At 35.4% G+C, this 14266-nt stretch overlaps 1 protein-coding gene across 2 annotated transcripts in view; it reads left to right on the top strand.

Moving 5' to 3' along the window:
• Window positions 1-4104, top strand: part of GRID1 (glutamate ionotropic receptor delta type subunit 1) — a 1107390-nt gene extending 1103286 nt beyond the window's left edge. The window contains exon 16 of one of the 2 annotated variants that reach the window (XM_051982367.1): window positions 3391-4104. In XM_051982367.1, coding sequence (XP_051838327.1) covers window positions 3391-3816 — 426 coding nt within the window. In that variant the 3' untranslated portion in view covers window positions 3817-4104. The remainder of the gene's footprint in view (window positions 1-3390) is intronic. The other variant, XM_051982369.1, reaches the window with a different exon arrangement.
• Window positions 4105-14266: the final 10162 nt, after the last annotated feature.

The raw sequence follows: 14266 nt of genomic DNA, 5'->3' as shown, positions 1-14266 counted from the left end.
TCATCAGATTTGTCATAATTGGTTTCTGACCCAACATTCTTGTCCCAGGTTGAGATGATAATGGTTCATAGAATACTTATTCTCATTGCTTCTTCCTTTGGATTTTCCCTTTCTTAAAATGTTTGACTTTAAGACCAGTCTTGGTCATCATATGCATGTGTTTCCTCGAATTGCTTCCTTAGAGATGTCTGCTTTTCTGCCACATATCCCTAAAAGAGTTGGCATGAATTATACCATGCCCCATAGTTGTTGTTCACCATGATACCAAGGAAGGTCATGGGAGGGGTAGATGGGCTTAATTTCTGGATAGAAAATATGTAGATAATGATCTTGTAGGATTCATGTTGAGAAAATAAGGTATTATATATATAAAAAGGTTGAACTTTCACATAAGTCCTCATGAAAACTACTTTGAACTTAAGTATAAGAGTAGAAACACATTACACAAATATTTTCTGATGACAGAATAAGACCAGATAGTATTCAACAACAACCTAAAAAACTCAAAGCACAAAGCATGTGATAGGGCTCCATCTTTGACCCTGGTTTAGTCAACACTTTAATCAAAATATTGGAAAAAAGGCATATGATAGATTACATGTGTGAACAGGATAGCTATTTTTGGATAGAAAAGTATAATTTAAAATAACTTTGTGAAAGGTTTGAATGGTGGACCAATTTTAATCAGAAGAAATGCAGTAAGTTTGAATTTAAAACACTGCTCTGAGATTAAAAAAAAAAAAAAGAAAAGAAACTCAGCTGAAACGTAGATGATAGAGGAGATCATGGCTAGGTAGCTGTTCACACAAAAAACAGTGGGAGATTTCATAGGTTCGAAGCAGTGTCATGTGGTAATAAAAAAAGAAATTTGATTGAACCTTAGATTCAATTTAAAAAGATGTAATGTTTAAAATGTCCACTGCAGTCTATCTTGGTTAAACCATACCTATAATAGAGCATTTAATTCTTGAAATAATTAAAGAGGGCCTGTAACAAAGCAGAGGATATTCTAAGTAAAATACCCAGAATGTTGCAAGGATTCACAACTGATATGTCTAAGAATCATCTGAAGGGGCCATACATGTTCATCCCACAGATGATCAGATTTGGTATCTGTGAAGATAGGGAGGAGACAGAGAAGGAGATGAGACTCTATAATTGTCTTCAAATATTTAAAAGGTCATCATGTGGAAGAGTGATTTGATATTCAATGCAATTCCAGAGGGGGGAAATCAGATGAGTAGGTACAAATTAGAAATTTCAGTCCAATATAGGGAAGATCTTTCTAATAATTAGAGCTGTCTACAAATGAAATAGCATGAGCTAATTAGAAAGACACTATGGCATAATGGATAGAAGGCAAGCCTTGGATTTGGAATTCATGAGTTCAAATTCTGTCTTTGACACATACTGATTACAGTATTCTGTGCAAGTTATTTAACAATTCAGTGCCCCCAGGCAATTCTCCAAGCTAATGAGTAAGTACATCATCTACATCAATGGATGAATTTAAGTGACAAAATAACCAGTCTTTTGTGAGTTCCTCTCACTTTCCCCATGCAAAGCAAAGTTGTTATGCATATTCTCCAGATGGAAGAATTCTGGCAGAAGCTTGCTGACCGCACATAAAAGATCATAATAGAGAGCTTTCCCATGTAAAATAAGATTTGGGACAAACTGACCTTCAAAGTTTCTTTCAAACCTAAGACTATATAACTTCTGTGAATACTGCCCATGGATCTAATTCCCTTAAGTGCTTTGAAAGATATAAAGTATGAGACAATGTCCTTGAGGGGCTAGTTAGTCTTCTGTGTTTTGCCTATGTGATAATAATCAATTCACTATTTTAAAAAGGATAATAAACGATGAACCTTTTCAACTTTAAGAAAAATAATTTTACTTCGTTATTATCATTCTACTTAGTCATGGTGTAAGGGTGCAGAAGGCACCCCATTACAAAATGCTCATGGTGTTGTAATGAAATGTCTTGAGACTTGAGACCACAAAATCCTCTTCAGGAATCTTGGGATTGTAAGGTCTCTTCAACTCTGTTATCCAATTTATATAGAATTTGTTGTTCTACAATTCTACAATTGTAGTGTATTAGAGTTGAACTAAGTCAAGAAGAGATCACTGCCCCATTTTATAGATAAGTAAATGGAGGCATGTGGAATGGAAATATATCATCTCAAATCACACAGATGATAGTTTAAAATCCTTTATCCTGTCATTAATCCTTTTGTTTAGAGAAAAAGTAAGATGAAAGGGAAGAAGAATATCTAATATAGTTCCATTCATTTTAGAGCTCATAGACTATAGACCTCTGTTTGGAAAGGGCTTTGAAGTCATCTGGTCCAATATACTTATATGCATAGGAACAATTGAGGCCAAGAGAAAAAGTCACTAGCCCAATGTGACTCAAGCAGAAGTAGCAGAGTAGATTACCACTGCTGATCCCAAACTAATTTTTCTATTCTCTCTGCTACATATAGCCCTATCTACAATATATATTACTATTTTATAGATAGATAAATTTACAAATATTGATATGAGAATCTAGATCTCTCTCCTTATGAACAGCTTTGAGGGATGCTTTGTTGGGGCAATCATTTGAACTGAATGACTGAAGAAACTTTTGGATTTTCTGAATTCCAACAATCTATATCTTTCCATTTCACAAAAAAAAAAAATGGAAGTTGATCATTATGATAACATATGGGTATGAGACTGAGGAAGGCATGGGCAGAAGGAAGGGATGGAGAATGTGAAAGCAATAACTATGGTGATTATACTATAGGATGAGGAAAGAGCCTAGATCTTTGATTTCATTGAGTATGAAATATGTATAATATTCATATGAGATATGAGGAAACTTTGTCTATGGATGCAATCTTTTATTACCTTCCAGACGGTTGATTGGAACATTAAGAGGTTACATGATAAAATCAGGGTAAAATAGTCAATAGGTTTAGAGAAGGATTTCTTGAATATTTTGATGTCATAGACTCATTTGGTACTCTAGTAAAGAATATGGACTCTTTCCCTGGAAAATGTCATGAAATGCATAAAATAAAATCCATAGTATTATAAAAGAAACCAATTACATTGAAAATCAGTTATCAAAATAAAGAAAGTTCATGAATACTTGGTTAAGAAATCCCTGGTCGCAAGGCTAGCTATGAACTCAAGTTGCTCCAATGCTCTCTCCACTCAGCCATAGTTATGATATCATCACTTTTCTCATCTCACATAACTTCGGTTGCTTGCTTTCAGGAATGCTTTAGGAAGCCCAGGGTAATAGTTCATCCAAGGCAGTCATCCATGTCACATATGTTCTGAGAAAGGTAAGAGAAACTGATTGGGACTGATTGCCATGTGCTCTCTCACCAGGATAAAGAAGTGAATCTGGAGCAAGTCCATAGACGCATGAACAGCTTAATTGATGAAGATATAGCTCACAAGCAGATTTCTCCTGCATCCATCGAGATCTCAGCCCTGGAGATTGGCGGTATGCCGCCCAGCCAGACCTTGGAGCCGGTCCGCGAGTACCAGAACACTCAGCTGTCAGTTACCACGTTCTTGCCCGAACAGAGCAGTCACGCGACCAGTCGGACACTATCAGCAGCGGGCAGTAATCTGCCACTGCCTCTCAGCAGCTCAGCAACCATGCCCTCAATACAGTGCAAACACAGATCTCCCAATGGGGGACTGTTTCGTCAGAGCCCCGTGAAGACCCCCATCCCTATGTCATTCCAGTCTGTGCCTGGGGGCGTCATTCCAGAGGCTATGGAAACTTCCCATGGAACATCCATATGATTGACACCCACCTACCCTTCTGCCCACCCACCCAACCAGCAGAGCTTTTTAATACAACTAAAAACAAACAAACAGAAAAAAAAAAACACAAAAGACTCTTACATTTTTCTTGTATATACCTGTAAATAATGAGAGAATGAAGTGGGGTAAAAGTGTATTTTGAATATTCCCAATTTTCGAAGTCAGTAAAAAAAGAAAAAAAAAGAAAAAACACAAAAAACAAGAAGTGTATGAATGAATTTGTAAATTTTGTTCTATATGAATAAAAAGGCAAACCACTTGTGATCATTCTGAAGTGCCAAAGAAGCCCTGTTCCTGGGCCTGAGGGCAAGAAGCAATTGTTGGGACCCCATTCCCTTTTGGAGGGCAGCTTGGGTTCCCATGTCCTTTGTGAGAGCCCACATGTATTTGCTGCTGATTGTAAGATGCCCCTTTGGCATCTGTATCCCCTCTCCTCTGAATCTTTTTTTCTCCTGGCCTGTACTGTTAGTCTGACCCTAAGTTTGGGAGAAAAGCTGCAAAACTGGCATTGTTCACCTGTATTCATTAAAACAAACAAAAATGAGATAATGGTGGGATGGAGGGAGTAAATAGGATATTGGTGATAAAGCTCCTGAATTATCTTCACTTTTCCTATTAGGAAATAGTCAGCTGGTCACCCTGTGGTTCCCCACATTTCATGCAATCTGATTTTGGATTTTTTCTTTGTCTAGACTCACCTCACTTTTCCTTTGAGTCAGAACAAAACAGAAAATGATGAGTTATGGGAAAGTGATGAAATACTCAGTCTGATGGGGAAGGGTAGCTGTTATAGGGTTTTTATATGGTTGAGACCACACATGGGCACAGGTAGTATGAGCATAGAAATCATTGATGGAAGAGCTGTTGACACAGCTTATAACTAAAAATAAAAAGAAAGATGAGGACCCAAAAAAGGTGAAATTTTAGCCTGATATGGAGACTTATTCAAAATAAATGCTTGTACAATTCAGAGATTTAGAGGATGTGTCATTCCCTCCCTCTGACCATTAAGTCAAGGCTTGAATTTATATTGGACTGGTGCTGTTTGCTATCTCTTCCCTTTTGATCTCTTTTAGACTAGACTCACTAATGCATCTGAATATGAAGGCAAGTCAGAAGGAAAGTAGAATCTCATATAGCTAGAGCAACCAAATTGCACCAAGAAGAGGGGAAACAATAGTGATAAAAAGATAGCCATTAAGGTTCTTGAACCAGGACAGGAGACAAACACCATTAGGAACCAAATTATTGAAGTAATCTTAGAATGTATCACTTCAGCTCCTCTACTTTTGCAGATGACTGCATTTCTTTTTCTTAACCTGACAGTTTGGAAAATGTCATACAACAGCTTCCCTATGGAGGAAAGTCATGCATTCAGTAACAAAAACAAGATGAACAAAGCTAGATGACTCCCTTCAGTCCATCTCCTCTGACCAGAAATTGTAATTAGGCCAGCTTTGACCTAGAGTGTTGGGCAAATAGAGAAGAGAGTTTAGGGTTGTGTTCAAGAAGAAATAAAAAGTCACATTGATTGCCTTGTCTATGGCCTTGTATAGTTATTCAGAAGATATATCTACAGGGGTATTAATGAGAACAGAATTGATTTCTTTACCAAAATCCCTACTAAAATGATTGAGCAGCAAAGAAATAATGGCTACATTCAACAGTCAGTTAAAAACACCCTGAGGAAAAGCGTGTTTATAATTTTGTTATTTACTTCTGAATGCTAAAAATGGGGATGGGGGTACCAAAGTGATTAATTTCTATTTCGCTAATCAAAACAAATGCAGTCTGAAATTGATGCTGCTCAATCTTCAATCAGAGGGAAGGAGGGAATAGTTTCTTTAGACCCTTAATAGAAAAATTGCATTTGGGATGCAATTAAAAATAGGAAAGTAAAATATGCTGTATGCTTTCCTCTGGCACTTTGAGGGCCTAGCTCCAGGAATTCAATTTTTCATGCATACACACACACACACACACACACACACACACACACACACACACACAATCTATGTTTTAATTGATCTGTTTTCTCATTGCCTTATCTCATACCTGAAATTAATTTATTTTCCAAAATGGTCTGTTCTTCATGGTGTGATGTACCATGCTTACTTTTTTGACTTAGATTAGAGAAGTTGATTGAGAGAATGAGGTAGGGCATGCAAACAGGGGAAAGAGAAAGGAATAGAGAAGAATTGCAAAAAATGAAGATATAAAGGAAAAAGAGAAAGAGAGAGAGTAAAAGAGAATGAGAAATGGAGAGAGACAGACATACAGAGAGAGACAGAGAGATAGAAAGAGAGGCAAACAGAGAAAAAGAGATAGAATGAGAATGATAGCAAGAGAGAGAAAGGGAGAGAATATTAAGCACCATAGAAGTATTGGTAAAATGGGGAATCTGTCTAGAAAATATTTATGAGATATAGACCTAGTGCATTAATAACCCGTAGTATTATTTTTCTTTTGGGTAGCCTAGGTACAGATGGATAGTTTTGATGTTCCACAGATCTTAAGACAAAACAACCTTCTTTACCCCATACAGATTGACATGTAAATTTAGAATGTATAGTTTTCATTCTCTGGTCGCTGGTTTTTGGATTTATAACTCTGTTTAGACTATTCCATGCATTTTAGGTATATTTTGTGCCTTCAAAAGCTGCTAATAATATTCAGCATTTGAATTAAAGATGTTTAATAATAAAACATATACTCGCTCCCTACCCTGTTATTCACAGAAATGAAGCAGAGCTATTTGGCTTCATATATTACTGAATATTGTTTAGTCAGCACTGAAAATGAGTTAAAACTGCTTAGATAATAGTGCCTTTCAAGACTGATGAAGAAGTCTTTCTCAGCTGACCTTGCCTTAGCTGGTTGTTGGACTAATGGAATGCTGGAAGACAGAAGAAACAGCTTTTTCACATTTCTTCTCTTTCTCCTTTACCTTTTCTGCTCTCCATTTTTTCTCCTTTCCATCTTCTTACTCCTTCTTTTCTTATTACTTTTCTTTGCCTTTCTTTCTCTTCAAAATCCTTTTTCTCTTCTTTCTTTTTCTCATCAATTTCTTCCTTCTCTTTTTCAATCTTCTTTTTCTCATTTGCCTCCTCTTCTTTCTCATCTTTATCTTCTTCTACCTTATCTTCCTATGGATGATCTATGATTTAACCCTTCCATGACCCAAGTGACCTGATTATCTTTTACCTTTGCTAGTGTCAAAATATTTGTCCATCTTTTTGCTAATCCTCTTCCAATTTAACTCTTGAGATGATCTATCTATAGTACATTGCTGAGCCCAAATACTCAGTAGTTCCTGTTTAAAGGAATGTTGTAGTGATTATAGTCCACAAGCACAACCTTTGAGAATATGGTATCATCTATATGCCTTGATGAGACCAAAGGAACAAGACATCAGTGGAAATTTCTCTACTATGCTACTTTGCATACTTAATAAGTTGTCTGAAACTTATATTTTAAGAGCTTTTAAAAGGATTGTGAGATCAATATGAGATCTGGCCATTATTTTACATCTTTCTCTCTACTCATATTTGGAAAAAGAATGCTGAAGCTTTTATATAGACATAGTTATGAAAATTGTGTCAGAAAAGTTTCACAACTGTAAATTCCCCCTAATTTTTCCCTGGGTTGCAGATATTTTTCTTGAAAAATTGTTAGCATGAACTCATACCCCCTCTAAAATGGTGAAGCTTCTAATGATGCCATTTGGATGGTACTGACCAGTCTTATCCACCTACCAATATCCTGGAGAAGAGCAAGTTCTGAGGTTTTCTCTCTACAAATTTCAAACCATTAAATGATTTCTAGTGATGAGTATGATAATATATAGAATTAGCCACAAGGAGACTAGAAGTAGGGCTCATTTATGTAAATTAAAATGACATCCCTCCCCCCCCTCCCAAACAGTAGAGACATAAGAAAATCATGAGACAACCAAAGAGATAGGAGGCTTTGCTTATTTTTTCAGAATCAAGGTCAAGTAGAGCTAAATTTGTTTTCCAAATAATAACAACATAGATGTGTAAAATCACACAATTTCTTTTTTCCAAAAGTGGAAAGTACTGTAATATTTTTGGCTGATCCCCTTATTTTATGGATGATGAAACTGAAACTGAATTTTTTTTTTGTTTTGATTTTGTTGTTTAGCTTCTACTGGATTTAGCAGAATATAATTGTAACAACAAGCACAACAAGCACAACACTGCCACTAACAATAGCAATTTATATAGAAGTCACACAATTTCTGAAAGGGAAATGGATGGTATACCTGGCAACTAGTGCACCATACTTGGAGTCCTATAAAGAATCACCATTCAATAACTTTTCAGTTATTGAAGAAGGACAAAAAGATGATTTAAAGAGGACTGAAATATGGTAAAAAAAAAAAAAAACCCCAAGTGACAAAGAGCCCATAAAAGAATAACCCCTCTTTCTGTTTCTACCTCTAACAACTAAAATTCACAGAGAACAATTAGCAAATCAATAAGTTAAGTTTTGTTGCTCCTTCTATTGCCAAGGTTAATTGCTTGTTTAATTAAAGGCTTTTGCCTTGATATGTAGTCACTGGATAATTAGACTGCTCAGATTTCACAAGCCTTACACTTTACACTAGGGTACCAAATTCCATAGAAGCAATTTCACAAACTACCGTCTCTGAACAAAACAAATGCCTTCATTGACATCATTATCTTTGGCAATAGAAAGCTAGATAAAATCATAGTTTGGGTCTGTTGACTCTCTTTCTCTTGCTCTAAATTATCCAATTTCAAACTACCTCAATTTCCATAAGAATGTGTTTGTTTAGCTAAGTTCCTTCTATATGTTAAACCAATAGAATAAATGAAACAAGGGATAATAGACTAGAGCCATAAGGTACCATAGAGATCATCTAGTCCCACAAATTCATTTTAAAGAAGAAAAAATGGAGACTTTGAGAGAAATGATTTATCTAACCTTTTATGTATAAGCAACTTGAGATCACACTTCATTTCCATGAAATGTTCAGTCAGATATCTCCTTGTTTCCCTTATCATCCTTATTGTCTCACACCCAAACTATACCTGATTGAACATCCAGAAAACATCCTTCTTCTTCACTAGGAGAGATAATTTCTTTAGCTTTAGAACCTCAAGTTTGACTTTAGAACTGAACTATGGTATTGTGAATGATTACAACTCTCCTTGCTAACTATATTAAGCCAGCCTGAGATTTGAATTCCAAATTGCCATTTAAGAGATGACTTGCCTTCTGCCCTACTACTCTCCGTTCTGTTAATTTGGACCTCTTGTATGGTAACCAAATTAAGATGACTATTGCTTCTGGACAGAGTGTGCCAACTGACTCATGTGTGGTTCTCCTTACCATCTCCATAACTTCTAAGATCAAAACTCCCCTTGGCCACAATGCACATATGTGTATTGCTTCTTCCTATTAGAACATAAGCTCCTTAAGACAGGGATCATTTCACTTCTGTATTTGGATCCCAAATGCTTTTCACAGTGCCTGCCATACTAAAACTTACCTAATTAGTGCTTTTCCTCCTCCATTCATTGGTTCATTCAATCAAGTATCAATTCATTTTTCTAAAATGAGACATTGAATAAGTAGCAGACTTGGGATTTTAAGAAGGAATTCCAAACCTACATAGAATGCTATTTCATTAGATTTCAATCACCACATTTCAAATCAGAAAACTAAATTCAATCAATGCATCCAAGTGCTAACATCTTTGGCCAAAGTATAAGGTTTTAGCCAGTCATTTATTTGCAGAATTCAAGGAAACATAAGGTAAATCACCTAATTTACATGTGATATATACTACCAAGTAACTAATAGCTATTCTTTATCCATAATCTAAACTTGTTCTAATCTATATATCTACTGAACATCTTTTGAGAGAGCAGTAGGGGGGTGGGGGTGGGAATGAGTTAATCCTGTCCAATCTTGTAACAGTTGCTTTGAGGCCTTTGAGAGAAGGAGCTATCACCCTCCTAGCCAGGAAAGCAATGGTCCCATTAGCCTTCACCAATCCATGTTCTGACATGAGGTTATGTACAAATGGCTTATATGCCAGAAAGTCAGACCTTTGGCAGGTGTTTCTGCATGCATGAACCCCATGCAAAAATACTGAATTAGATTAACTAAATGTCTGGCAAATGCAAATTGACAGTTGCCAGAGACAACCTGGTGCTTCAGTTTTGATACACACATGGCATATTTACACACAGAATTTACACAAACACAGGCAACTTTAGTAATCAAAAAAGTAGCCACTGGGGACAGTAGCTAGCCTTAGTGAAAACTCTGAAGTTTAATTCAGCTAATAGAATGCAATTTTATTTCCTTCATATACATTTCATATTGTTAATTAAATTAAAATATCATTTATAAAATGCCAATTATATATAAGGTACCACAATTGGTGTTAATAATAAAAATATAGAAAATAACACAGTCCATGCCATGAAGGTGCTTATAGTCTAGTAATGGAGATGATGTATATACAAAAATGAAGTAGAGGCAATGTGTAAAGTTGGAAAAATGCTGTATTTGGAGTCCCAAGGCTCTAGGTTAATCCTGGTTTTTTTTTACTTCCCATGTGACCTTAAAAAATTGATTTAACCTCTATGAACCAAAATTCCTTGTCTGTAAAATAATGGGATGAAATGGAATATATGTCCTTGTGGTCCATTTCAAGTTCTAAATTGTTGGTACTATGGTGAAAGTCTAACTAACGTGCTATAAGAGAGGTAAGTAGTGAGTGTCTATTGCCATCTGGAGGGAGCTGGATTCATGGAGTTGGTGATCCTTTGGGAGTGATACAGAGAGAATGAAATCTTTTATTTATGGTATGTGGAGAACAAGAAACATGACCTGCAACCAAGCCAGAGGAATGGAGAGAAGTTATTATGAGAATGAAAAGGTGAGTAGAAGTCACAATATTAAGGTTATTGAGACTCAGGATCCTAAATTTATAGTTTTTTTGATAGAAGCCTTCAAGCAGAAGATGGATGACTCAGGTATAGCAGAGTGATTTTTTTTTTCTTCAGGTATAGGATAGAATTAAAAAAAATATTTGAAGTTCTTTCAAACTCTAAGATTTTCATTCTATGTTGGATAAATTATACATAAAAGTAACTAGAAATAGGAAATAATAATAGGTAAAATGATATAATTCAACTCACATAATTCAACAAGTATTTGCTATGTTGTAATGGGTCTAGGAACTGTGCTCACTACTGGGGATAATAATACAAGAAAGGAATAATTACAACTGTCAAAAGACTTGAATTCTATTGTAAGAAAATGAACCACTGAGGGTTTACAATAAGGCCTTAATATATTTTACACAAAAAATCCCCAAGAACTTAGAAAATTTCATTGCTATGTATATGGCCTTACTGGGTCTTTGGTTTAAAGAGAAAAACAAAAATTCTTATTTTAATTGGTTTATTCTGATTTAAAAATAAGGCCCCAAAATGTCTTAAAGGAATAAACAGTTCAGAAATTTTATTTAATAAGGCCAACATAAGCTGTGTCCAAATAATTTTTAAAATCATGAATACTGACTTCTTTGGAGTAGCATATATTGAATTCTTGGTGTTTTGCTTTTTATACAATGTTGGAGGTAAAGGATGCAGAAGTTTCAATCATGTTCTGCCATTCAATTGAGTACTATTTCTCCTGATGTCTTGGGCAAGATCATTTTACCTGCCAAGAAGGCATTTCCCAGGACAAACATAACTTGGGCTATTATAACTACTGAGTGATATTATGTTATTCAGTATCCAGGAACTTCTTCTTTGTTCTATACTCCTGTTGCTTTTAGTTCCTTTGGGCAAGCAGAGAAGCCTTATCAATAAGACATCAGGATTTTTTTGTTGTTGTTGTTTCCTGATTTGTGGCAGTATTTGATGTCCACTTTGGACCAGGAGAATAAGACTAAAATTCAGTGATGCTGTGACTTGGTAAGAAGCAGCATAAAACCGGTTACTTCACATGTTATATATTCTTTGACTCCTTTTTCTTCAAATAATGGCTATTTTTTTTACCAGGGAAATCTGTGCACAAAAATCCTAATATTGAATCCATTCTAATGAAAAGTTCAGGAAAATTTTTCTATGAATTTTTCCTCAGAAAATGTTTTTAGTTAATCAAATGATGCTTCAGTTATCTATTCTGTAATACCCCTCCCCATCTTGCCAGCTACTTCTACATATCACAGCTTTTTATACCCAGGTAAAATTCTGGTTAGTATGAATATCCATGATGAAGTTAAAGAAGAAAAGACCTCTTCATCAAAGTACAGTGAGAAATAGGAGGTAGGAAGGTGATGTAGAACCCATGTTAGTTATGATGGTTCTCATCAGAGGATGTCTGCAATTCATCACCTCACAGCCTGATATCTGATGCTATTTAGTCCCATAGTGATGTCCTTCAAAGAGATGATTTGAAAGAAATTGGCAAAGTATAGTGATCAGGTGAGAGATGTTTGAAGGATTGCTGTTTTTAATCATAGAATCTATGGTATTTAGAATTGGGTAGGACCACATTGCTACTGTTTTTATTTTTTTTTGCTTTTGAACGCTTCTGCTCTTAACCCAAGTAACCTTGAATATTAAATTAAATCCCAAACCACAATCATTTATTAAGTGACTCATGTTCCAGGCACTGTGGTAGGCCTTGGGAATACAAAGATAACAATAAAAAACAATACTTTTTTTGGGATTTGGGGGGGAGAGGGAAGAAGATACTGAGGGAAAGGAGAGATAATACTGACACAGGGTTAAATATATGCAAAATTAACACAAGGTATTTTAAAGCAGATTAAAGATAATTAGGATAATCTGTGAAAGTTTTCTTGCCACACTTGAGCTGATTCTTGAAGGAAATGAGATATATATTTTGATTCCTCTAAAAAACAAATGACTTGGTATTCTCAGAATGGAATCATTCATCACATTCACATATTACTTTTGGAATATGAAATAGGAGAAAAAAATTCAGAGATCATCAAATTTAACTCCTACCTATGTAGGAATTCTTAATGTTACTTAATTTTAGGGTATCTGCTGACTAGACACAGAATTTATGCTTTGAAAGGGAGTTTTTTTCTAATCATTAAGACTGGTAGGAAATAATTCTATGCCTGTGAGCAGCATTGAAGGTAGTTTCTGGACTTAACAATTTTATTCCAGTTTGGAAATTGCTTATCACTGAGTGTGACTTTGACAAAGAAGGAGCATTTGTGAATAATGAAGCATGGTCTCTATGCCAGGAAAACCCAGATGTCCATCTTTCATGTTCCTTGAAGAAGGTATGTGACCAGATGCTGACTTTAGATGTTGCATGAAACATAGCTCTGTCTACTGGTCAAACTAACAAGGAACCTAATTACCCAATGCCACACCAGAGGCCCATTCAGATAATAACTCAGACACTTCCCAGAAAATGAATGAAAAACGGCCTCACTTATCTAAAGAGAAATGATCTGATCATGATTTGCTAGAAATATGAAACAGCAAAGCTCCAGGTTTTTCTTTGAGTGCCTCTCAATGAATCAAAGGCAAAAGGGAACAAGAGAGGCAAGCGGAGACATTTTTCTCAGGCATTGATCAGGATAGTGAGGAGTACTTAGGACAAATGGACTGAGCCAGGATGATCCTGCCTCTTTAATACAACAAAGCTCTGATGCCTGGGCCTTAAAGTAAAGAAAGGTCAGGGGGACAGAGATGGGCTGCTTTTAAGAGGATTCTTTACTTTTTAGGATATAAAATAACATCATAGGTTTAAACTTTCAAAAGGATATTAGAAGATAGAATATTAGTATTGAGAATGACAAAAGAGAATAGATTATAGAAATTCAGAATGAGAAGAGATCTTAGAACATGACACAGCAGATGATAAGACTTTTAGAGCAAAGAACACAGAATGAGAGAACTGGTTGAAACCTTGGTACATAGAATGTAGAATGCCAAAGCTGAAAGATAACTTAGAATACAAAATGTAAAACTATTTTAAAGATCAAATAGCCCAAGGATTTTTAACCTAGTAGTCCATAACTTACATTTTGTATAATCTGTTTATAACTACTCCAAAATGATAGGATTTCTTTGTAATCCTATGCATTTAATTTTATGCATTTAAATAAAGCATTATTCTGGGTAAGAGGTCTGTAGGATTCACCAGACTGCTAAGGGATTCATGGTAAAATAATAATAATAATAATAATGGTGAATAATTCCTGATCTAGTCCAACCCTCTCAAATCTTAAAAATTTGAAAACTGAGAAACATGGAGAGAAAAAGTTGTACATGGTTATATAACAAGAAGAAGTAGGCTTCTGACCTAGGCTTTGTGACTAAGAATCTAGCCCTATATACACACACACACACACATATATATATGTATG

This window comes from Antechinus flavipes, chromosome 2, assembly GCF_016432865.1.
Source record: "Antechinus flavipes isolate AdamAnt ecotype Samford, QLD, Australia chromosome 2, AdamAnt_v2, whole genome shotgun sequence".
NCBI lineage: Eukaryota > Metazoa > Chordata > Mammalia > Dasyuromorphia > Dasyuridae > Antechinus > Antechinus flavipes.
Note: the sequence above shows the minus strand (reverse complement) of the source record. Positions and strands in the feature narration are given on the sequence as shown.